Source organism: Euleptes europaea, chromosome 3, assembly GCF_029931775.1.
Source record: "Euleptes europaea isolate rEulEur1 chromosome 3, rEulEur1.hap1, whole genome shotgun sequence".
Lineage (NCBI taxonomy): Eukaryota > Metazoa > Chordata > Lepidosauria > Squamata > Sphaerodactylidae > Euleptes > Euleptes europaea.
Genome location: NC_079314.1, coordinates 30,430,325 through 30,456,458, shown reverse-complemented (window position 1 = coordinate 30,456,458; position 26,134 = coordinate 30,430,325). Strand labels below are relative to the sequence as shown.

Below are 26,134 nucleotides of genomic sequence, written 5' to 3'. Positions count from 1 at the left end.
GACCAAGGCCCATCAAGTCCAGCAGTCTGTTCACACAGTGGCCAACTGTTTTTGAACAACTTTTTACAGAGCAACTGAATTTTAAATGAACTGTTGCTGCAAAACTCATCATCACAAAGTCACACTAACCTTTTTTTAGGGTAGCCCTGGAGTTTAGCAGAGGCCAAGAGGCAATGTTGCCAAGAATGGCTGGAATGGATTCCATCCACATTGCGTCAGGCTCTCCTGTGCAATCGTTGGACTGTGCTAAGGCAGTGGCCCCTGGCTCTAGAAAGTGGGCTGGCTATCTTTACAGGGAGGGAAACATTCCTTTATGACTCGAAGGTTGAAGAACGAAGGCCTCTACCTTTTTCTCCTCCTTCGTCTGAGGCTAGGCACCGCCATTTCTCAGGCAAAGGTTGAGCCAATGTACCTGAGCTTGCTCAAAACGACAGCGAAGGGGGAAGCTGGTGCTGTTGTGTTCCTACGGGCTGAAAACAGGCAGCCACAGCAGCCGCCAGCAGGACGCAGACTGGTTCAAACTGGTTCAGATGGAAAGCCGGTTTTTTTGCCCAGAGCACTGTGAAATATTAACCAGGAATGCACGCTGTTAAGATGCTGAGGGTGACTTCATCCTGCCCCAAAACTCACGGAGACTGGAGCGGTGCAATTGCCAGGAGAAAAGAGCAGCAACCGGCTCTGGCGCTTGGCCTCCTGGGACACACCAAACTGCAAAGGGGTTTTTAAGCGCTGGAGGAACCAAGTGAGGACTGCTCTGGGATTCATGAAGGAAGGAGGGAAAACACTGAAAAACGCTCCTGTCAGGATTGGGCCTGCCGATTTCTCGTCAGAGGACGCCATGGTGGTCATTCCATGGAGGACAAAACTATGACAGACCCTGAGGTGCCTGGGCCCTCAAACCCGCAAGGGCTCTCGGGAAACATGAAGTAGGCTGTGGCTACCGGACCAGATGCTCAGGAGTCATCCCCAGAACCTGAGATTGCGAAGGGGCCCACAAACGGCCAGTTGTCAAGGACCCCTGTGGTCACCGGAAAGACCAGAGATTACAGAAAGCCTGGGCAGAAGAGCAGCTCAGATGGCGGAGTGCACGACTAGCTGCTCAACACGTAGACTGAATGCTTCCGATTCCTGTAATGCTTCTTTTCTATTGAATAATTGTTCGCCCCATGTTCTGGAGAAGGTAGCACAATTTTTAAAGATTGCTATAGAATGCCGCAAATTAGTTAAACAGATGGATGTATTAACCCACAACACTATCTTATCCAAGTGTCTTTTAACCAGTTTGTAAAGTTATATCTCAAATATTTATATTTTTACATGCTACCGTATGTATAGTGATTTTATGCCAATAAAGGATGATATGACTATGACTAGCTGCGCTCTGCTGATCACGAGGTATCTGGAGATCTAGATCCACCATAAGATATTGTTGTTTTATTTGATGATCCATGACTGTAATAAATATGATTGAGTGACTGATCCATCATAAGGCTTTACAGGATGCTGGACAAGATCCATCTGTGAGTGCCTGCAGACTCCAGGTTACTGCTACAGCTGCAGGCACTTACTCCAATAAAGGAGCCTCAGCTTGGCTCTGGCTGTTGTAGGATCAACATCCCTGCCCAGGTCTCTGGGTGACAACAGGACACCTTTAGAGTGTTGTGGCCCACTCAGCTAGAGCAGAGGCTTCTGGCAATACTGGGATGTGCATCACAGCTCAGCCCACAGTCCTTTGGATCCTCCTGGCAGCCAGGAATACTAAACTCTTAGTTGACATTTAGAAAGGAGGGAGGAAGGGGAACCATCTTCCTGCAACCTACTGGCTAAGCAACCTACTTAGAGACCACCTTTCCTCTTGGTTCAAGGTGGCTTACGGTAACCAAGTCCTCCCCACCCCACTTTAAAAGATGCCTGCTATTCAAACTCCCTCCAAAACCCCGGCAAACAGGCAGGTTTAACTCTTCGCTTGTTTGCAACATATTCCCATGAGCACTGAATGAAATTTAGTACGTATGTTCAGGACACAATTCCATCTTCCAAGTTCAAACACTAGCTCACATCCCCTGCACCTGTTTTCATGGGTAGAACACACTGCAATGCATGATCTAAAAGCAAGGGTCTGTGGAATGTTAGCGCTAAGTAGAATTAAAGTGTTTCCATTTACTTGAATGGAATGCTGGAGTCTCCCACTGGAGGGTGAGAGATTCAAAACAGATAAAAGGAAGTAATTCTTCACACAACGAATAGTTAAATTGTGGAGCTCCCTGCCCCAGGATGATGTGATGGCTGCCAACTTGGAAGGCTTTAAGAGGGGAGTGGACATGTTCATGGAGGAGAGGGCTATCCATGGCTTCTAGTAAAAATGGCTACTAGTCATGATGCATACCTATTCTCTCCAGGATCAGAGGAGCATGCCTATTTGCATTAGGTGCTGTGGAACACAGGCAGGACAATGCTGTTGCAGTTGTCTTGTTTGGGGGCTTCCTAGAGGCACCTGGTTGGCCACTGTGTGAACAGACTGCTGGACTTGATGGGCCTTGGTCAGATCCAGCATGGCCTTTCTTATGTTTTTACTTGAAAATGCCAGCCCTGCTCACCCACTACAGGCTGAACAGAATACCTCTGCTACATTCTCAACTATGGGTTTTTTTCCCCAAGCCCCCTAGAGAAGAAGAAAACTTTGGTGTCAATTCCACAGGTCGTAGCTGTATTGAGACTGCTGAGACAAAGCCATGAAAGGAGCCCCACGGCACCTTAAAGGTGAGCAGACTTCTGGTTGCGTAAACATCTATGGACCAGAGTCCCATCTTATCAGATGCACGAAGAGAACTCCATTCGGGCACCTGACCAAACGGGCTGTAGATCCTGAAAGCTTTTGCTGTGCTAAGTCTACTTGTCTTTAAGGGGGCCACAAGATCCCCGTTTTGCCTTCCTGGCGTCATTTTACCAGCCCCCTTTCAAAATTCCAGGCATACCCATTCTGCAGGGACGGAATTTGGAGGCAGGCGCTCCCCTTTGGTCCTCCGATGACAAAAGCCCAAGCCGCTATATTGATGTGAGATTGAATTTCAAAGGGAAGGGGGGGTGGCCCTTGCAGCGATCCTGGAGATTCAACCTTCCTCGGAGCTGGAGAATCAGCACTCTCCCTTAAGCGTTCCAGCAGAAGCTTTTAGAGAGCCTTGGACCTTCGCTGCAGCGGCCTCACATGAAAAAGGAAGCAAACGGCTACCTGGGCTCTCTCACATCCCCGCTCTGGCTCAACGAATTCAGCAGGAAGAGCCTCGCAGCAGAAAAAATAATTAGCGATCCAACAACTAACTGCCAGAGGCAATGAGTAAGCACTGCTTGTGCCTCTCCTCGCTCTGCTTGAAAAGTATACCAGAATGGCCATTAACCCTATAATTTTCTTCCTATCCTAGCAGGGGACTCGCCAAAAAAAGAGGAGTGTTTACTGTTACCGCAGACACACATCAAGATCGTATCATTAAGAGGCATCCAAATTATCATTTACAAATGGCCGAAGGCCTCTGTCTAACATAACCAAGTAGGCTGTTAATGACAGGGTGTTTTGGAGGTTACTAATTCATCGGAAGGAGGGAAGGTGGCATAATAGAGCCTGATCTCGTCAGATCTCGGAAGCCAAGTAGGGATGGTACTTAGAAGGGAGACCACAAAGGAAGACTCTGTAGAGGAAGGCAAAGGCACCTCTGCTCTTCACTTGCCTTGAAGGCCCCCTTGCTGGGGTAGCTGTAAGTCGGCTGCGACTTGATGGCACTTATGTACACAATTCACAGGGCCACTGTAAGTCAGAAGCAACTTGATGGCATGTAGCGCACACAACGATGTGAAACCTGCATTTGTTCACCTTTGTTCCATGTCACCTTAGGCTTTCCCCTCTCTGTGGTTGCCCCCGCTACCAAAATTTAGAGTGTAAGCTCCTTGGGGGCAAGGACCTACTGTTGAGACTCTGGAAAGCAACACACCGGCGGATATTACCAGTATCGACAAAACAAATACGTAACTTTCATGGCTGCAACAAGGCCAGCTGGCCTGTTTTCTTGGTGTTCTTCCATATACAGTCAAAAGAAAGAAAAGTGGAGGCAGAGAGATGTGATGTGAGTGAAGAAACCACACAGGCTGCCTTTTTCTCCTCGGTGGAAGGAGTGGAATAAAAAGGCAATAAACAATCGATACAAATCAATGTAGTGACAGCTACACAGCACCCAAGATGTGGATCTATATGGAATACTTTTGTTGATGGATGTATATATATATATATATATATATTTACACAGGTGGTTTAGTGGAATGTCGCGACTTACGAGTCGATACTGCTCAGACAGCCCGCCTGCAAGCTGCCTCCCTGCCCAGGTGCCTCCCCAAAACGGCTCTTCGATACAAACTCTCTTCCAGTCAGGAGGACTGCAGCCGCCTGCCGCTGTAAACATCCGACTGAAAGCCCTTCTGAACACGGCACAGCTTCCAGTCAAGGATGTTTACAGGAGCGACGACGGCCCGGAGACGCGAAGGAGATGGTGGTCCTAGGATGGGGAAGAAGACGCCTCTCGCTCTGTTCTGCAGGGAGGAAGTGGGGTGCAACGCTTCCTTGAGGCACCGGTCTCGTCTGTCATTGTTCCCTCTGTACATGGTTGCTCTTTTTAATAAACGTTTTTTAAAGTGTTTGGGCCAACGTTTGACTGGTCCAGCACTGGCCCCGGATGGCTGCGAGAGAAACATCAATACCCATTACGGCCTTTTGGCATCTGAGCTCTAAAAGTCGACCGCCACAAGGCCGAGAGGAACCACCACATGCAAAATGTCAAGCAGCCCTGAACTTTGATGAAAGAACTCCAGAGCCCCCGACTCATGCGCCAGGCAAGCGATCACCTGGAATCAAACCGCAGCGCCATGCGCAGATTATTGCTTATGTAACGGAAGCCCGCTGTGCAGGTAATCAAGTGCCCGATTGTGTACTGTTCCCGTGGGGTTTGTGTGTGTGTGCTCGGCATTTCAAAAAATCAATGAGCACGCTGCGTTCTGCTGTTTCTAAAACATTCAATTACCTGCCTCAAAAGCAGCAGCAATACTGTTTGTCACACTGACATGATAGAAAAAACACCCCAAGGACTTAAAAAAATAAGCCGTGGCGAATACAGCTGGCAACCTGACCCTGCCCTGCTAAAAAGCAGAGAGCAGCTGTAGCTGGGGTGTGCGTGACAGGCTTGCGGCAGGAGCGGATGAAAACTGTGGCAGATACCCCAGGGCGGTGCAACTTCCATTCATGCGCCCAGCAATTTCAACACCAACACAGCCCCCTCTTAGCCATTGTCTGGGAAAAGCCGGGGAGGGGGCACACACCCTGTGCTTTCTCATATCCACTAAAGCTGCTCTCAGGCCCCTAATTTACTTCCCCTACCGGGACTTGGGCTGCTCTAGGGGGTGGTGGAAAAGAAAGTATTTGAAGGCTGTCCTTAAATGGTACCCTGTATTCTACGCTTAGCAGCCTAATGCCCCAGCCTAGCCTGATCAGGTCAGAGCTTGGAAGCTAAACAGGGTTGGCCACGATTAGTATTTGGATGGGAGATCATCAAGGAAGTCCAGGGTTGCTTGCTACGCAGAGGCAGGCAATGGCAAATAATCTCTGCTCATCTCTTGCCTTGAAAAAAAATTCTATGCTCCCAAGGCTGTCATGAATCAGTTGTGGCTTGATAGCATACAATTATTATTATTATAATTATTATTCTCCTGGCCTCCCACATCCACCGCCCCTAGTTCAAGCATGGAAGTAGTCAGGGTTGGAGTGCGCAGTGCAGAAGCAGCCCCACTGCTGTTCACATCCTTGTTCATGTTCAGAAACCAGCACCGGGCTTTGAGCCCCACACAGAGCTACCGGGACCAGGAAACAGTCCACTGCCAGAAGCTCTGTTTGGAAAACTCTCGGATATCCGGCTGTGTGGAGCTTGTAGTATAGGCCAGGAGTTGGAGGGGACGGAGGCTGAGGACTGCATTTCCGCCAGCAGCTGTCAGCCCCAGAGGGAGGGCCCACACTCTGCCTTTCATTTTCCATCACTGCTGCTGCCATTAAAAGAACTTTTACAGGTATTAGTCAAAGGACCCCCCGGACACTGCACTTCAGGGTGCAATGAAGAATCTGTCCCCCATGGTGATGATTCTTATGATTTCTGTACTGAATGGGTTGTGACCTTTATCGTGCCTTGAGAATGCCAATGGAAAGGCAGAATGTACATCTCAGAACATCAATCTGGCATTGTAAGGGGCCAAAGCAGAGGGAATCCCATCTATGTACGGGACTGCGGCCAAACTCAGTAGACAGATTCCACTGCCTCACTGATAGAGACAGGGGAGAATACGCTCTACCAGTGCTCAGCTTGTGAAGCTCCCTTACACCGAAGAAGACCAGTGGTCAATATTGTCTAAGCAGACCGGCAGCAGCTCTCCAGAGTCTCAGGCTTTCACGTCACCTACTGCCTGGTTGTTTTGACTGGAGATGCTGAGAATTTAACCTGGGACCTTCTGAATGTAAAGCCATGGAAGTAAGTTATTTCCCTGACAGTTTTACCTGAGCTGTACCAAATATTTGCTTATTTTGGTTTTAAGGATGACATTAGTGTGTGTGTGGGGTTAAATATCCTGGAACATCCTGCCACACGCTGCCGAGAATGTTAACTTTTCTGCCATTATTCCCCCACCCCACTCGCTATACTCTTCTTTCCCCCGTTTGGTGGGACTTCCTTCTTCATGGAGAGCAAGATTTGAGTCCAGTAGCACCTTAAAGTCCAACAAAATTTTCAGGGTACAAGCTTTCATGAGTCAAAGCTCCTTTTGTCAGATCCAACAAAGGGAGCTTTGGATCTCAAAAACGCATATCCTGGAAATCTCGCCGGCTTTTAAGGTGCTGCTGGACTCGAATCTTGCTCTTCTACGGCAGACCGATGTGGCTTCCCACATGAAACCTTCAGGGAATGATCCCAGGCGACCGTGGATCATGTAGCCCAATGTGATGACATCACAACTCTGCACAGCCAGTCAGATGTTACTATGTGCTGGCATCTCAGAAATTTCTGTCACCAACTGTCCACAGCAGATTTAAGAAATGAAAGGCGATCCAGAGCTTCCGGGACTGGTGGCAAGTGATCCTTGTCAAGCAGAAACTTGCTCAAAGAAAGGAATTTGGGGCTATCTTCTCTGAAGAACCGAGCGTTTTTACCTCAGTGCTGCCTCCTCCCTAAAGAAACACCACCAAGGGAAGATGGGAAATCCTTCTGACTGACAACGATCTTGACAAAAAGAGCCCCCTTTCTGCTCAAGCAGTCCTCCCAAACCAGGACAAAATTATTTCTGGTCTCACCTGGCGTTTGGGAGGTTTAAGCTCATCCCTTGGAACGATGTCGATGAGAAAGTCAAATTGATCAAACTTGGTAATGGCCATGGCAATGTCATTTCTCTGTAATGAAGAAGAAGAGGTAACGTTCAGAACCTGTGACATGTGCCTACCTATACGTGAGTCAGACACTGCCTAACTCGGGTTAACATGCAACAGAGCCACAGAAGCACCGGAGCGCAGCTGGCAACAAAAAAATAAAATCTTCGACAGTCGGCAGCATTACGACAATCTGCAAGGGAACGGAGCCTTGGATACCTACCGTGAAGGCTCCTTCTCTCCTGAGGCGAAGGGCGTCTTGAGCAATGGGTTATTTTCCTTGATCCATCCGGGGAAGGCAGGACAAAAAATCGAACTTCCTGTCTTCCTGGCGGGAAAATAGCCTGGAGCAGCCCAGTTCCCGACTAGCCTAGCTCATTGGAAAGTAATTATAACCGAAAACTGATAACATAAACAACCAGTACAGAAACATAACTAATTGGAACAGTATATACGGGATAGGAAAGGTAAGAAAAACCCACCATCCCTCAAAGAGAAAACCTAATCCAGTAACTAGAATCAGAACATTCTTTAATGTCAGTCTAGTGAAGCTTTATCCTATTTGACTGTGAGCTACCTTTAATGCCTGATACTTCTAATGCCCGATATATTTTTGGGTGGGCAAGACGCCCTTCGCCTCAGGAGAGAAGGAGCCTTCACGGTAGGTATCCAAGGCTCCGTTCTCCTCTGAGGCTCCAGGCGTCTTGAGCAATTGGACCTTCAAGAGCTCCCAAACGGGTGGGAAATAAACTGCTTAAACCACCTGCTGTAACACCCTTCGTCCGAAGGATGCTTGTGCAGAAGACCATGTATTGATCTTGTAGTGCTTAATAAAGGTGGAAACTGTGGACCAGGTTGCTGCTTTGCAAATTTCTTCTAGTGGGGCCTTTTGTTAAATGCAGCCGTGGTTGCCGCACTACGCAGGGAGTGAGCGGTTATGCCCTCTGGGACTGGCGTGCCAGTGGCTTTATAGGCTTCGACGATACAGAGTCTGAGAGTATAACTGATTGCCGCTGCTGACATGTGCTTACCTTTATTTGGGTTGGAAATACCTATAAACAGGTAATCAGATTCCCTGAATTCTTGTGTTCTATGGATAAATATTTTAAGCGTTCTCCTAAGATCTAAGGAGTGCCAGGCTCGTTCTTTTGCGCAGGAGGGCTTTGGGCAAAAAGAAGGCAAATTAATTTCTTGCGAAGAGTGAAAGGGAGAATTTACTTTTGGGCGAAAAGTTGGATCCGGCCTTAAGACCACTTGGTCTCTGTGGAAAACACAAAGACCTTCCCTGATAGACAACGCCCTAATTTCCGAAATCCTTCTAGCGGAGGTGATGGCTACTAAAAACAGAACCTTCATGCGCAGGAACTTTAAGGGTACTGAATCTAAGGGTTCGAATGGGGCACAAGTCAGTGAGTTAAGAACCAGATTAAGGCTCCATGAGGGAAACCTGTGAGAGATCGGTGGTTGGATTTGTGACACTCCTTTTAGGAAGGCTACTATATATTTATGTCTGGATGTGGAACACCCCTCTAAGTTGGGGATTACCGTGGCAATTGCAGCTATTTGCCTCCTTAAGGAAGAAGCTGATAATTTAAGCCTTACTCCCTCCTGGAGGAACTCGAGGACCCCTTGCATGCCTGGGTTCAATTGGTCGATCTTTTTTCTCCATGCCCAGCGTACGTAAGCTTTCCAAGACGCATTGTATATGCGCTGGGTGCTTGGACGCCTCGCTTCCATAATGGTTTCTGTGACTTCTTGTGAGAAACCCTTATCTAAAAGCAGTCTCCGCTCAATAGCCAAGCGGTTAAGCAAAACCACTCGGGGTCTGGGTGAACTAGTGGCCCCTGTCGGAGAGTTCCCCATTGGGATGGAATTTTCCATGGTTCCTGTATTGACATTTGCAAGAGAGTTGCAAACCACGGTCTGCGTGGCCAAAAGGGGGCAATGAATATGACCTTGGCTCTTTCTTTTTGAATCTTTCTTAGCGCCTTTGGAATTATTGGTAGTGGGGGAAAGGCATACATCAGTCCCGTTGGCCATGGACTGGTGAGTGCATCCGTTCCTTCCGCCATCTGGTGGAAGTAACGGGAGAAAAATCTTGGTACTCTTTTGTTTTCGCCTGAGGCAAATAAGTCTACTAACGGTATGCCGAATTTGGAAGTAACGAGCTGAAAGGCATCTGCTTCTAGGGACCACTCTCCCTCGTCTACAGTCTGACGGCTGAGCCAGTCCGCTTGGACGTTGAGGGCTCCCTTTATGTGTTCCGCTCTGATCGAGTGTATGTGTGATTGTGCCCAGGTGAACAGTGCCACTGCTTCCTGGTGTAGGGAGGATGATCTTGTCCCTCCCTGCTTGTTGATGTGTGCCTTTGTAGTGGTGTTGTCGGTCCTCACGAGGACATGATGACCTCGGAGAGACTCGGAGAATTCTAGCAGGGCTAGTCTGACCGCCCTTAGTTCCAGAATGTTTATGTGCAGTTTTGACTCGTGTGATGACCAACGTCCCTGGGCTATGCGTCTGTTGAATGTGGCTCCCCATCCCTCTAGACTGGCATCCGTGAACACTTGTAATGGTTCGTCGTGAATGTAATGACTGGGTCTCTGCAGATTTGTCTTGCGTGTCCACCAAACCAGACCCTGTTTGGTTTTGTGGGTAAGGGGAATCAATTTGTCCCTTTTCCTGGCTATATCCTTCTGAAAGGGCCTTAATAACCATTGCAGAGGCCTTGAATGGAAACGTGCCCATGGTACCACTGCTATGCACGAGATCATCAGTCCCAGGAGTTTCGCCAGTCGCATTAGGCGAGCTGACTTTGATTTGATAAGAGCTGAGGTCAAGGTGGTAATCTTGGAAATTCGCTCTGATGGGAGAGATAAGGTGTTTGTCTGAGAGTCTATTCTGACCCGCAAGTGGATCAGAGATTGGGATGGTGTAATGGAACTCTTTCTTAAATTGATCAAGTACCCATGCTGTTGGAGAGATTGCATTACTATAGATGTATGTTGGAGAGACAGGGTTCTGGATTGGGAACAGATCAGGATGTCGTCCAGATACGGATGTATCTGGATTCCATCCTGCCTGATGGCCGCTACGATGGTGACGAGGATTTTCATGAAGACCCTCGGGGCGGAAGCCAAACCGAAAGGCAGGGCTCTGAATTGAAAATGGGATTGTCCGATTGCAAATCTCAGAAAGCGTCTGTGGTGCGGATGGATAGGCACATGCAGATACGCTTCTGTTAAGTCTACCGCAGTCATAAATGTGTTTGGACGTAGGGATTCCACAATAGAACGGAGCGTTTCCATTCTGAAGTGTTTGCAAATGATCTTTTTGTTTACATATTTGAGGTCCAAAATAGCTCTCCAGTCCCCATTTTTCTTCGGGACGGTGAAAAATATAGAGTAGACTCCCTGATGTCTCTCCTGCATGGGTACTTGTTCTATGGCCTTGATCTGTTGGAGATGGTGAATGGCCCTGAGTGTCCGGTCTCTTTTCTCCCTTTTGAGGGAGATCGGGGAATAAATGAATCGGTCCCGTGGTTTGCTTGAGAATTCCAGAAGATAACCATCGGTTATTATCCTGGAAACCCAGTTGTCGGGATTGGAGGCCAACCAGACCTGTCTGAAAAACTGAAGCCTCCCCCCTATGCCCATGGATTGGGCGTCACTGGGTTTTGGTTTTGGGAAACTTGTCCCCTTTGTCAGCTCTGTTAGATTGAGGTCTTTGGAACCGGCCGCCTCTGCGGAATGACCGGAAATTCGTGGTCCATGATCCTCTCTTATATTCTGCCCTGCCCCTATTGGAGGGGCGAAAGGAACGAAAGGGCTGGTAACTAGCAGACCTCTGCTCTTTACGCAACTGTCGGGGCATGACATGTTTTTTATCTTTTGTCTCAATTAGAATTTTTTCTAATTTTTCTCCAAATAGCTTTTCCCCTTGAATAGGATAAGCCATAAGTGTGGTTTTAGCCCTAAAATCTGCTGGCCACGCTCTTAACCATAGGGCCCTTCTGACGGCGGTGATTGAGGCCATGGAGCGGGCAGAAAAGGAAATAGAGTCTAATGAAGCATCCGCCATTAGACTGACTGCGCTTAGGACCCTCTCTAGGCCGCCGATAACCCTGATGTTATCATCAGGAACCAGTTGGATCAATTTCTTGACCCAAAGAAAGGAGGCTCTCGCAAAAATAGACATGGTTGCGTTGGCCTGAATGGCCAAGGCAGCAGCCTCATAGGCTTTTCTGGTCAGGGAATCAGACTTTCTGTCAAGCTGATCCCTCAATGTACCCATACCATCTTCTGGCACCAGCCCCGGGTTCTGCAGATCGGCTACTGGTGCGTCTACAAGGGGTACCTTAAGTAAAGACATGGAATGTGGTGCCAAGGAATATAATTTCTTAATTGCCGGAGGCATCTGTTTTGTGGCTGAAGGATTATCCCATTCCTCCCTGACCGTTCTGGAGAATAGGTCGGGAAAGGGTACCAAATTGTGGGGGGCTTTCTTACGTGGAAAACATTCCTTAACCCCTTGTTTTAATTTAGGCCCCTTTTCCTCAGGAGAGGGGTCCTCTTCATTTAATTCTAAGGCTAAGATTGCCTTAGCCAGTAAGGATTGGTATTCGTCCCCATTGAAAAGCCTATTAGTCTGTTCATCTGAGTGAGAGGACTCCTCATCGGAATCAAACTCGCCCTCTTCTAACTCTGGATCCGACTCAGTGGATAAGGTAGAGTCCAATTGTGTAGATTGGGTTTCAGGGCCCCTAGATTTTAATGCAGCCTTGGTGGGCCACTGCTTTGGAGCAGGAGGTTGAGGCTGAGGCTGAACCTGGGTAGGGTTCATCTGACTAGGACCTGGAAGTCCCCCTGGAAAGTCTCTGTAAGCCTGAGCAGAGGGATTGGGAGGAGAGCCCATGGGGGGAGGGAGAGGGGGGGAACAGCCCATGGAAAGGGGGGGGAATCCTGCATTGGTAAGCTTGGAAGGCTTGCCACTGTCTTTGTAATGCATAATTAATCATATCATCAGCTTCTTGCTGAGTAAAATAGCGAATTCCCGCCTCTTCAAGAGAGGGGGGGCTACGTTACCAACTCCAGCCCTGGAGGGATCATCCACTGGAACAGGGGAGACAGCCGCTGGAGGAGTCGCGGGTGCTCTCACAGGCGCAGATACAGGGGAAGAATGAGGCTTCTTTCCCCCTTTCACCTTGTGGCTGGTAAGTTTTGAAGAACCGGCAGGCTTGGGGCCGCGTTTCTTCTTCCCGGGTCCGTATCTGGCTGGCGCGGACTTTCGCGCCTTTTTCGGCGCTGCTTGCAGCGGCTTGGACTCCGCGCTTCCCCGCGCGTCCTCCGCTTCAATCCCTAAGGGCTCGCTATTGCGGCCGTTGGGAGAATCGGGAGGAGCTTTGCCTGATTGTACCAGACCTAGCTGGTAATCCTCCACAGACAATAGGTCGTCTTCCCGGGGCTTAATGGCGTCGGCCATCTTGGATCGCTCCCCCGATCCCCTCAGCTTACAAAAAACCCCAGAGGGAGGTAGAAAACACACACGGGGAAGGTTGGGAGGGTAAGAGAGGAGGATTAGAAAGATAGGAATAAAGTTTTAGACAGGAAGGAAGAGAAGTAAATAGTAAACTACGCTGACTAAGCACAGAGCTAGGTCAGAGACCTACTTTCCCCATACGAAGGCAGGAGGAAACTGGGCTGCTCCAGGCTATTTTCCCGCCAGGAAGACAGGAAGTTCGATTTTTTGTCCTGCCTTCCCCGGATGGATCAAGGAAAATAACCCATTGCTCAAGACGCCTGGAGCCTCAGAGGAGAATGGCTATTTTCTAGCCCCTTCCCATTTGCCAGTCTGCAGACACAATTAAATACAGGAGGGTCTTGCATTTTGCAAGGTTATATGGAGCTACTCCCAACTGTACTCAACATCATGCCTGTGTATGTCAAAATCTGTCTGATGCCAGAGAGTCAGGGTCCACAAATACTGTAAACGTCACCAAGAGATCACACGGGATCACAAACACCGTTATCTAGCTAACCTATGAAACTCGAGTCTTGGTTATTCCATTTCCCTTAAGCTCATCATGGTATAGAACACCGGATCTCAAGAATCTTGGCTTTCCCTTTTGTTCTAATCCCACTTTTTAACCTGTCCTTAATGCAGAGCCCACTTGGGACATGCAAAGACACTGTACAGCTTAGAAACCAGTATCAATGCATGTCAGGGTGATGTAGGGACTTTACTTGTTAAAACTAAGTTATAGAGTCTCAGCAGAGCCCTTGGATCAGCCAGAGCAATGTGCTTTAACCAGGAGGTGCGATACCAGAACTGGGAAAAATCCTAGGACTCTAGCAGTTCAGGCAGCCAAGATCTGATGCTAGATCTTTATTGTTTCAAGTCAGCACAGCACCGCCTCTTTGAATAATATATATTTTTTAAACAGCGGGGCTCCTGGGAACCTGAAAAAAATACTTCTAGACCCAGGCTCAGTTCTGCTCAAAAAGCTATGTCCAAACATTTTGAAAAACAATCCTACCCATCAACTGGGATAGTCCACTGAAAAGGAAAATGGTTCCAGTGGTGTGGCGTGGTGTGTGTGTGCCGTCAAGGCACAGCTGACCCCTTTGGGGTTTTCAAGGCAAGAGACGTTCAGAGGTGTTTTGCCATTGCCTGCCTCCACGTTGTCTGAGAGAGTTCTGAGAGGACTGTGACTGGAACAAGATCACCCAGCAGACTTCAAGTGGAGGAGTGGGGAATCGAACCCGGTTCTTCAGATTACAGTCCACCGGCCTTGACCACGATGCTAAAAACCGTTCCTACATTAACCTCTGCAACTTCGTGCTGTTCACAGCGGTTATTAAACGGGACTGCAGTCAGAATTCACGTGCCGTCCCCCATCCCTACATTTGTTCTGAAAGTTATATATAGGTGATCTGCTACCTCGCAGTGAATCAATAACTACATGGGCTGCATTAGCTACATTATTCTAGCATAAGCTTTCAGGGACCGGGTCCCACTTCCTCAGACGCAAGAGCAGAAGTTCATAGAGCAGAAGTACTTAAGACAGACTTTTCGAGAAGTCAGCTGTTGTCGTTTTCCTTGCCTTCGAGCTATGCCTAAATATCAAACTAGCCCAGCCGCATTAATTAACAAGAATTGCCTAGCTGTGATTCTAAGAGGCATTTTTCCCTTGGCAGTTGAACAGAGGCTCCCAAGACTGAAGCCAGTAGCTCAGTGTGGCTCTTCTCTTCCAGTGAGTTTGCAAAGTAAGGGTTGCCCTCAGTATAGTGTGGAGCAGACTTGATACTGACAAGCTGTTGATGCCACAGCTCTTCCGCCTCCAGTGCTTTGGGTGCTCTGGAGGTGGGAGGGAAGTTACTTTATTGAGTTCATTTGGAATATTTTTTTATCCCGTTTTCCTTCTATACACATAGCACTCAAGGCAGCTCAGGTGGGAAAAAAATCAAACCCACTTACAAGCACATCTCTGAAACAACTAGTAAAACAAACAAGGTAAAGCATCAGATAAAATCAGGAGTAGCACAAGAGAACTGTAAGGTAACAACAGCTGCAGCAGTGAAGAGCAGTGGATCACATTTGCCAGCCTCCAAATCCTTTTTTGAAGTACAAAAAGGTTTTAACAGAATGCTGCAGGCAAGCAGTGAGGGGGCCAGGCAGGCTCCTTGGGATAGAGAACCCCATTGTTTGCTCAAAACCATGGGCTGGTGCTATGTTGGGGTTCAGACTGTCTTACAGACCTGTACCTGAAGTGGAGTCATTCTTTTGAGGAAAAGTAGATGGGAGGGCGGGCCAGCGGCAGGGAGGAAAAAGAGGGCAGAGGGAGTTCAGTGTCCCTTCTTGTCCTCAGATTCTCCACTGCAAATCAAGCTCCAGAGAACTGGGGGAGAGGAGTTTGTATTCCCTAGTTACACCAGTAAGGGCTTCACCTTTCCCTGTCTCTCTAGAAGAAACACTGAAAAGGCAAAGGAGATGAATAGCTCAAGGCAACTTAAAAATAAGTCTTCTGTTACCTGTAAGGTCCTGCGTTTGTTGTCTTCTGTGTGTATCCATGCCCGTAACGTCAACTCCGTGATGAATATCTGAGCAGCCTTGGCAAACAGCACAGGTGCTTCAGCACTGATCATCTGCAAGCAACAATGTCTATGTTACTCTCCTGGCAAAAGCCCCCAGAATCTTGCTTCACTGAGGCCTGAAGGATGCCTTTCCAGATGCAGGCAAAAATGGCAAAGTGCTAATTATATTTTTGTCTGCCGTATTGCACTCAAACCTCCTTCCCAGGAGTTCAGAATGGCAGATGTGAGAGTTATCCCATTTATCCTTCCAAAATTCTGTGAGGAAAAGTCAGGCTGACAGGAAATGTGCAGCCTACAGTCATCCAGTGAGCCTTGCGGATAAGCAAGGCTTTGAACCCCAGTCCTCCTGGTCCAATCCAAAAAGTGCCAGCTACACAATCCTGATTCTCAGCTTGGAAGGTTACAAGATAGAGAACCCTTGTGGCCTCTCCAATCCAAGTTGCTGCCAGATACCAAAGTGAAGCGCTCTGGAGGGAGCTGTGAAAATCAGCCCCTCATCTCCTAAAGGGTATGGAGGTCCCTGAGCTTGCCCTTCTCCTAGCATAAGGAAACAGCAGAGACACACTGTGCCAAAGAAGAAAAGGAGAAGAGTTGGTTTTTATATGCCGACTTTCTCTACCACTTAAAGAAGAATCAAACCGACTTACAATCACCTTTCCCTTCCACAACAGACACCCTCTAAGGTAGGTGGGGCTGAGTGTGACTAGCCTAAGGTCACTCAGCTGGCTTCATGTGTAGGAGTGTGGAAACAAATCCAGTTCACCAGATTAGTGTCCACCACTCATGTAGAGGAGAGAGGAATCAAACCTGGTTCTCCAGATCAGAGTCCACTGCTCCAAACCACCACTCTTAACCATTACACCACGCTGGCTCTCCATTGCATTTCCCAAACGATTTGCACAGCAGATCAACTTCCTTTCGCATGAAGGAAATGTCGTCTTTCGCTCCGAGGAGGCAGGCAACTCCAAGGTTTACCCCCTTGTTACTTTCCAAATGGACACTCCAGGTATGCTCAAGTCACGCGAGGAAACACAGTCCTCCAGTGACTTTCCTCCTGTCTGTGTGTTTTTTGCAAATTACACTGATATCCTGCCCTTCTACTTACAAAGCTCTTAGGGTGGCTTACAAAAGAGAAGGGAAAGCAATAACATTAATTCAATAAAAAGCCAATAAAAAAACACAATAAATAGCAGCTGTAAGGAAGAGGAAGGCATCAAAGGTGCAGCTGCCCAAGGGTGTGGTTGGAAGATACATGAAGGTCGATTCTATGATTTTATGATCCAGCAGCCTTATGAAAGCCAAGGAGACCTGGGTCTGGCCAATGCTTATGGGGAGGAACACCTCACCTCCCAAATATGCAGCCTTGAATTCCATAAAAGGAGAAAGGCAAGGCATAAATGTATTAAGAATAATTAGTAAAAATAATATTAAACAAAGCAGAGAAGTCCCCTTTCCTGAAGAGGGAAAGATCCGATATGCTGACAACTCCTATGGCACGGGGAGGTCTTCACTACATACTATGGCCTCCTTCCATTTCAGGTAGCAACATCTAGCAAGTCCACCCCTGCAAAAAAACACACACACAAAAAACAACAACAACAACCCCACACACCGCTTTAGTTTCCCACAAGGCTTTCCACTCTAGCTTCAGCACATCGTCCCGGGCTGTATCCTGGGACGTGGGCCAATCGAAAGCCAGACTGCACTTTCTAACAAAAAGGCGCACTTCAGGGGAGAAACAGTTTCAAAAGTGAAATCAAAGTAGCTTGGAATGCATTCACTGGTTGTCATTCACTGGTTGCATGGCAGCTCAAAGATTTTGCTTGGTGTTTACCTTCACGTCTTCGTCGAGTTTCATGATCTTCTTAATGCGTGCCAAAGGAAGCTCCTGGACCCTGAAGTCTTTCTGCGGAGTGCAATAAGGAAAGAGAAAGGGTGACACTTCCACTGCTAGCCAGCATTCAACGCGCAAGTGGAGGTTATTCAACTGTATCAATAAAAAACAGACAATCACTGCAAAGTGGCTCAGAAACGTACTGTACCCCTTGCAGATTACCCATCCTTCCCCCATAATATGACACGTGATGCTTCCTTTCATTAGCAATCCGCTTCTACAGTTACACAAGTAACCTGTATTTCTGGAAAGCGCAGTTTGCTTCCTGTAATACAATCAATGTCTCCACAGTCATTTAGGGAAGAAAGAAAACACATGATTCAATACATCGTGATGGCTTTCATGCATGTTCAACCTAGCACGTGCATTAAATTAGAACACATGCTAGCTACCACCCAGCTGAATTTAGGACAATTCCTGAGCTTTATTTTCTTAATCTGGAAAAAAAAAGCCCACAAGCTTCAAGGCCCTGACCTAACTTGGGAGCTGAGACGTGTCAGGGATGGACTGTGTGCCGCTGTGAACTTACTAAAATATATAATGCTAAACTACTTCAAGAAACAAGCCACAGAAACAGTAAATCCACGTTAAGATGCCGTGAAAACCTTCCACAGACAAACAACGCTGTCCACTTTCCCCCTAAAGATTAGCGAGCAAGGACAGCTGCTTCTAAAAGGGCAGCAAGTTCTACAGCGTTGGGGCCACTACAAAAGAGACACTGCTGTCCCCTTCATCTGCTCTCATGTTCTTTTGTTTCCAAGTACAGCCTCATAAGAACATAAGAAAGGCATGCTGGATCAGAACAAGGCCCATCAAGTCCAGCAGACTGTTCACACAGTGGCCAATCAGGTGCCTCCAGGAAGCCTACAAACAAGACGACCGCAGCAGCACCATCTTGCCTGTGTTCCACAGCGCCTAATATAATAGGCATGTTCCTCTAATACTAGAGAGAACACATATGCATCATGACTAGTCTCCATTTTGACTAGTAGCCATGAATACCCCCCTCTCCTCCATGAACATGTCCATTCCCCTCTTAAAGCCTTCCAAGTTGGCAGCCATCACCACCTCCTGAAGCAGGGAGTTCCACAATTTAACTATGTGTTGTGTGAAGAAATACTTCCTTTTATCTGTTTTGAATCCTATTAAGGCCTCACCAGAAGACCTTAACAGGGAGCCTATGAGAGAGACATTCTTCGAAAGATGCGGAGCCCACAGTGCACAAAGGGCTTGAAATAGTCAACTTTAAACACTATGAATCAGGCCCAGAAATAAAAGAACAACAGTTCAGTTAGTACAGTACAGGATGGATATGTTCATGCTTCCCCACCTCTGGAAGAGAAGCAACAGCTTCACTGCCGGTAAAGTAGTCAGTCCTCAAGGTTACAAAAGCATGAATGATGGTGGCCAAAAACTTGAGTACAGGAGTAATATTGAAGTGATAACAGGTGCTGCTAAACACAGCTGATACATACTTAGCCAGCAGCAAAATGAAACTTAGCAGCCAACCAAAGCTGCAAGGTTGCTCTATGACTGGTAAAAAGGTAAAGGTCCCCTGTGCAAGCACCGGGTCATTCCTGACTCATGGGGTGACGTCACATCCCGACGTTTACTAGGCAGACTTTGTTTACGAGGTGGTTTGCCAGGGCCTTCCCCAGTCATCTTCCCTTTACCCCCAGCAAGCTGGGTACTTATTTGACCGACCTTGGAAGGATGGAAGGCTGAGTCCACCTTGAGCCGGCTATCTGAAACCAACTTCTGTTGGGATCGAACTCAGGTCGTGAGCAGAGCTTGGACTGCAGTATTGCAGCTTACCACTCTGTGCCATGGGGCTCTTATCTATGACTGGTACTTAACAGCAAAACCAGTTTGCCAGGAGCACCTACCGTATATCCTCGCGTATAAGCCGAGTTTTTCAGCCCCAAAAATGGGCTGAAAAAGCCGGCCTCGGCTTATACGCAGGGTCAATACGGGGGGAGGGAGGGAGGAGGGAGGGGGAAAACTTACCGCTGTCGCCGCCGCCGGCGGGCCCGTGCCGCTTCCTGCCGCCGGGAGCGGCCTGGGGCAGCCTCCTGCAGCTGCAGGAAGGCTGCCCCCCGGCCCCCGCCGCCATTTTTCCCGGGCGGGAGGGGCCTTGGCAGCCTCCTGCAGCCGCAGGATGGCTGCCCAAGGCCCCCCCCGCCCCCGCCGCCATTTTTCCCGGGCGGGAGGGGCCTTGGGCAGCCTCCTGCAGCCGCAGGATAGCTGCCCAAGGCCCCCCCCCCCCGCCCCCGCTTTTCCCAGGCGGGGGGGAGGGAGAGGGAGAGGGAGAGGGAGAGGGAGAGGGAGAGGGAGAGGGAGAGGGAGAGGGAGAGGGAGAGGGAGAGGGAGAGGGAGAGGGAGAGGGAGAGGGAGAGGGAGAGGGAGAGGGAGAGGGAATGAGAATGAGAATGAGAATGAGAATGAATGAGAATCACCATGCTGGGTGACTGTTTTGCCTATGCCATGTTGAGGACTTTTCTTTGCATAGGCAGATACACAAACAGAGAGCGTTCAGCAGACTGCCTATAGAAGGCATCATTTTGGTAATGATTACAAGCAGGGGAGCCGCAGAGGTCTGTTTTATAATTATCTTTCCTCCACAGTCCCTATTAAAATTTCCACTCAGGCAGTCAGGCTACAGCTTTGACATTCAATGTTTTGTTCACTCACAGTGCAATGAATTGATTAGTGTGATCAGGATGCTTGAAATTAAAAACTGCCCCTTCCTTGAAAAGCTGCAGAATAAGACTCATAAGAGTTGAAATCTCAAAACCTGCAACTCTCGTGTGCCAGCTCTACACACTGAGGAATCAGAGTAATTAATTCTGGGTTTTATGCATCAAGATTTTCCCTTCTGCCTCCCAAAAGGCAGCTCCAAGTGCCACACTGAAAGGCAAAACTTATCTTTAGCCTGCTGATTTCAAACTGGCCTTTTGTTTTAATAGGGGACATTTTCCTAACCTAGCAGCCTTTTGTTTTTGGAAAAATTTCAATTACATTCACAACTCTGCATTTTAGGACCAACTACTGTCATGTGGTCGAAATGCAGACCTCTCAAGAGAGCCTTGTTCTTGACTTTGTGCAAAACAAATGGAGGTGGAAGGTACCCAAACTGAAGTTTGGGTAGCCTGTTCCTAGTCCCTGCATAACCATTTTAAACGACATTTGGCAAAATCATGTTTGTTTTACAATCAAGGGGAAACTTAGATTGTTTTCTCCATTGCAACTCAAACTGATGTTAAATGTCATCCTATAAAACATTTTTAAAACTTTGGCATTGAAGGAGTGGGATGGGGGAAGAAAGGCAGTTTCGGGACGTATCCAGAAAAACAGAGTTGCACTTACCAGTAACCGTTGTTCATTGAAGTCTTCGTGCAGACACACATATGGGACTGCGCAGGCCAGCCTTCGGTGGAAGATTTTCAAGCCTCCTAGATACAGAGGGGGTGCCCCTCCCCTCGGGAAAGAGAGTGGCGGCTTGTTCCCGCTCAAACCACCATGTGACCCAATGGGAGGGTCACATGGTGGTTTGCATGGCCTCCTCCCTCAGTTCTTGTAAGCCGCCGTGAACTCCTATGTAAGATAACCCGACAATAGTGAGCCACAGCAGGGATGGAGGGAGGGATGTGTGTCTGCACAAAGACTTCAATGAACAACAGTTACTGGTAAGTGCAACTCTGTTTTCATTGTCAGTCTTCTGTGCAGCCCCACATATGGGATTTTAGCGAGCTACTCACAATGCAGGAGGTGGGGAGGCGAACTATTGGAAGAATGACTGAAGCACTGCCTTTCCGACATCAGCCTCCTTTCTCGCTTGCAGGTCCAGTGCATAATGGCGGACGAAGGTGTCAGCATCCGACCACGTCGCTGCTCTGCAGATGTCCAACAGAAGAGGGACCCTCCTGTGGAAGGCAGCCGATGCACCCTTGGGTCTTGTGGAATGCGCCTTGATGACCAGCGGGCACTCCTCACCGGCAGTCTTATATGCTGACCGGACAGCAGCCACGACCCACCTGGATATTGTCTGGGAAGAAGCAGACTTTCCCTTCTTGGGTCCAGCACAGCAAACAAACAGGGACTTATCTACCCTAAAGTGTTTAGTCCTATCCAAATAATAAAGATTAGCCCTTTTAATGTCTAATGTGCGTGAACTTCTTTCAGCCTCAGAGGAAGGGTAAGGTAACAGCTTTGCCAAATGGAACTTGGAAACTACCTTTGGAAGGAATTCCAAACTAGGGTGAAGGACAACTCTTTCTTGGAAAACTTTTAGAAAGGGCGGATCCGACCGCAAAGCAGCCAGTTCACTCACCCTTCTGGTTGAGGTAATGGCCACTAGGAAGGCCACCTTTCTAGACAAAAGGGAGAGAGGGCACCCACTCATAGGTTCAAAGGGCCCCCCCCGTAAGCTTAAGGAACCACGAACCACATCTGTAAGAGAGGTAAGGGCTAGACGCACAGCAATCAATTCTAGCATGTTGATATGCAAGGTAGACTGCTCCGCAGTCCACAAACCCTGTACAGCATGGTCTGCACAATGCGCCCCCCCCCCATCCATTTAGGGAAGCATCTGTGGTTAGTACCAACTCATGGGACCAGTACCCAAAAGGGATACCCTCGAATAGATGTACATTCTCTAACCACCAATCCAGGGACCTGGGGACAACCCTAGGGATTGAGAAATGGTGGAAGGGAGTACGCAGCGTAGGCTTGAAACAGCCGAGGAACCATAACTGTAGGGGTCTCATGTGTAGTCTGGCATTAGGGACTACAGAAGTAGTTGAGGCCATGAGGCCTAGCAACCTTTGGATCGATTTAACGGTCTGCCATCTTATTCTCTTGAACAAACGGACCAGTCTCTTAATGGCTACAGCTCTCTCGTCTGGAAGCAGCCCCAGACCTTGATGAGAGTCCAGAATAGCCGCAATGAAGGAGACTCTTTGCGCAGGAATAAAGTGGGACTTTCTCCAATTTATGGCTAAACCCAGCCATAAACACGTGGACAGAACCAAGCTGATGTGGTTCTCTAAGGTCCCGGGGGAAGTGGCTGTAAGAAGCCAATCGTCCAAATAGGGGAAGATGGTGCAACCCAGGGTTCTGAGGTGTGCTACCACCACAGCCATGGTCTTCGTGAAGACCCGGGGGGCTGTAGCTAATCCAAAGGGAAGGGCTGTATACTCATAGATGTTTGCACCCTGCCTGAACCTCAAGTATTTCCTATGGGCCTGATGGATGGAGATATGGAAATACGCATCCTTCAGGTCCATCACTACAAACCAGGCCTCACGGGCCAGTAACTCCATGACCCCTGGAAGAGACACCATTCTGAACTTTGAAACAAATATTTATTCAATTCTTGGAGATCCAGAATAGGCCTACGGCCGCCATCCTTTTTATCAACAAGGAAAAACCTTGAGTAAAAACCCAAACCTTGGGAAGAGGGGGGAACATACTAAACAGGCCCTTTGGAAAGTAACTCTTTCAACTGAGTCACAACTTCCTCCATCGGGTTATCGATGGCTGAGGAAGGGGGGTGTAATGCAGGTAAACATTTGAACTCCAAAAAAATCCGAACATAACAATTTTAAGGACCCAATAATCTTGACAGACAGCCTGCCACTGTGGGAAGTACTGGTAAAGTCTGTCCAGGAAGAACTGGTCTCCTTCCTGGACCTGGGACAGTCAAAATTTACGACCTTGATGATGCTGGTCTTTTTGAGTTGGAGGGGCCGAGGCAGAGCGGTTCTTACTACTACCATAATTATTAGGCCTCCTCCTGTTCCCTTGGGGTTGGTACTGCTGAAACTGGCGAAAATACTGTTGCTGTTGCTGCTGCTGTTGGGGAGGTCTGTACTAGGGGGGATAGTACCCTTGCCTCCTCTGAGATGGGAAATGGTCCCTGTTCCCACTAGAAGGGAGGACTCCATAGGACCTAGCCGTCTGTCCGTCAGCTTTCTTTTCCTTGAGAAAGTCATAAGTGGTTGAAGAGAAAAGTATCTCCCCTTCGAAGGGCAGGTCTTCTACTCTAGCTCTGGTCTCGATCGGGAGTGCGGTATTCTGGAGCCAGGAGTGCCTCCGCAGAGTTATGGCTGAGGCCAAGGCTCGAGTGGAGGCATCGGCCGCATGTTTCCTTGCGGCAATCTCTTATAGGGAAACTTTCATGGCTTCTGTCTCAACCTGTTGGATCGCCTTCCTGGGTTCTTCCGGGATATCATCTAGGTGAAGTGAGATCTGTTCCCACATGAAAAGCTGATAGCCACCCAGGATGGTTTGGTAGTTGGCTATCTGGACGTTTAGTGCAGCAGACGAGTAGATCTTCCTGCCTAAGGAATCCAGTCTCTTGCTCTCCTTGTCAAAGGGAGACGCTTGGTGGCCCACCTTTTGTTTGGATTGCATTTCCTCTGTGACTATAGAGGAGGGGGGAGGGTGGGATGTCAGAAAAGAGCACGATTCCGGTTTCACTCTGTATAAGTTCTCTACCCTCCGTGTAGTAGCTGGGGTAGAAGCCGGTTTGCTGAAGATAGGGGCTTGGATGTCTTTAAGCCCTTCTAAAACCAGAAACAGGACCAGATCAGCAGTCAGCATGCAGTCTGCTTAAAATCCTGTCATTTGGCTTGTTGTCAACTGTGGTGACATCCAGTTCTAGGGCATCAGCCACTCTCAACATTTGATCCACACGAATGCGGGAGTCCTCCATGGGAGAAGACCTTTCTTGGTCCCCGACCTTGTCGTCGGGAAATGATTCAGAGGTGGCATCAGAGCCAATAGCCGCAATCGAGGATCCCTCAAGAGCCTCATCTGGATGACGAATCGAGTGCTGAAATCCAGGCTGCCACACCGAGAAGTCAGGTTGTGAAGGCATCATCTGCTGTATGGGTTGTCCAGACAAGTCCAGTCCCTTGGCCTTGCAAAAATCAATCCAGCTTGGTATATCAGCTGGGGAGATAAGTATCTGCTGTGGATGCTGACAGAACTGCCACTGAGGAGGGGTGTGTGTGGAGGTGAGCCTGACCAGGATTCGAAACCCACTGGTGAGGGGAAGTTAAAGTCCTGGTTTAGCACAGAACGAGCAGGTGACCCCAAGGAGGGGGCCCTAGGAGGAGGAGGAGGAGTAAGGACCCTTGAGATCTCCTTAGTCGTGCTTGAGGAACCTTTCTTCTTTTTTTAGGATTTGTCGTTATGCTTGGCTTTCTTCGTGGTAGGCTCAGCCTGAGGGGAAGAGCTCTTTCGCTTGCCAAAAGATGGGGTCGAGCACGTTGGTACCGAGACCATGACAGTCGGGGTCGAAGCCTTCGAAACCGAAACAGCTGGGTCCGAGCCGGCGGGAACAGGAGAAACGACAATTACTTCCACACCACATGGCGGCGGAAAAAGAACTGAGGGAGGAGGGGGCGCCCCTCCCATCGGGTCACATGGTGGTTTGAGCGGGAACAAGCCGCCGCTCTCTTTCCCGAGGGGAGGGGCACCCCCTCTGTATCTAGGAGGCTTGAAATTCTTCCACTGAAGGCTGGCCTGCGCAGTCCCATATGTGGGGCTGCACAGAAGACTGACAATGAACCCCTTTTAGAACAGTGGGGCAAATGAGATCCAGGCTAGCTTCCCATTCCCCTCCCCACTTTAAAGTGTGTTCTACCAACCCCCTCCCCAGCAAAAAGAAAGAAAGAAAGAAAGAAAGAAAGAAAGAAAGAAAGAAAGAAAGAAAGAAAGAAAGAAAGAAAGAAAGAAAGAAAGAAAGAAAAGAAAAACAACCCACTACAACAATGATGCAGGGTTTTGAGGGTTCTAACCAGAGCTAACAGGCCAAGGTCAATTCATCAATTCATACAGCTTCCCCTGCTCCCTGAAGTCTGGAAGCCTTGCCCCATTATGGCTTTATTCAAAACAGCAACTTCCCCCCAAAAAATAATCCACTCCTGTTTCTAAAGGGACACCCAGGTTTTAAGACAGCCATCCAAGAAAGGCCTGCCAGTCTTCATCCTCGCTTGAATTTTACTGGAGGGAGAAGACCAGACTGCAATTAGTAGGTCTCGCTTATTTAAACATAGATAGTTGAAAAGCTTTAGGTTTCCAATTCTGTAAAAGCTCCTTTAATTACTGGGCTCTCTTCCACAAAGTCAGGTAAGTAAAAGGAAGCCGTGCAGCCCATATATGCTAGGTAAGACCTCCCAAAGACCTCCCCTATTCTTGGCCAAGGGCATGCAAATCTACTGTTTAATTTGTGCTGCAATGCTGTGCCTCTATAACCCATTGTAAGGAATCTAGGATGGTAAGAACATTTTCAGGAATCAAGAGGCTGAACTGGACTGTGTGGGACTACTCACTATGCAAAGAGGTGGCAGACCAGAGAAAACCGTGCAAGAGGCGCTATGCCATCTATTTGAGTTGTATATACTCCCCCCCTTTTTGAATTCTAGGCTACAGAATCCATTTGTTAACATGGTTAGAAATTTCCTGCAGCTCTCTCAGCAGGCACAAGGTTACATTTGGCCACGGGAGGCATCCAATGCTGAATTTTCTGTATGTTTGGCTCGGACGTGCCTGTGGAATTCAACCAGCCAAACCCTTGTAAAGCAAACACTGGGGACTCCCCCCGCCTCCACCCAGGCAAAACACACAGCTCAGTCAAGTAAGCCTCATTTAGCATCTTCTCTGGAATGCGAAGTTGTAGGCAGCAGGATGCAGCAAAGTGAG

The 26,134-nt window shown here is 48.4% G+C and overlaps 1 protein-coding gene across 1 annotated transcript in view; it reads right to left on the bottom strand.

The window, feature by feature from the left end:
- NFYC (nuclear transcription factor Y subunit gamma) overlaps positions 1-26,134 on the bottom strand; it is a 60,819-nt gene that overhangs the window by 11,162 nt on the left and 23,523 nt on the right. The window contains exons 3-5 of the mRNA XM_056846159.1: positions 17,366-17,437; positions 15,469-15,582; positions 7,370-7,465 (exon numbers count right to left, since the gene is read on the bottom strand). Of these exons, the coding sequence (XP_056702137.1) occupies positions 7,370-7,465; positions 15,469-15,582; positions 17,366-17,437 (282 nt within the window). The remainder of the gene's footprint in view (positions 1-7,369; positions 7,466-15,468; positions 15,583-17,365; positions 17,438-26,134) is intronic.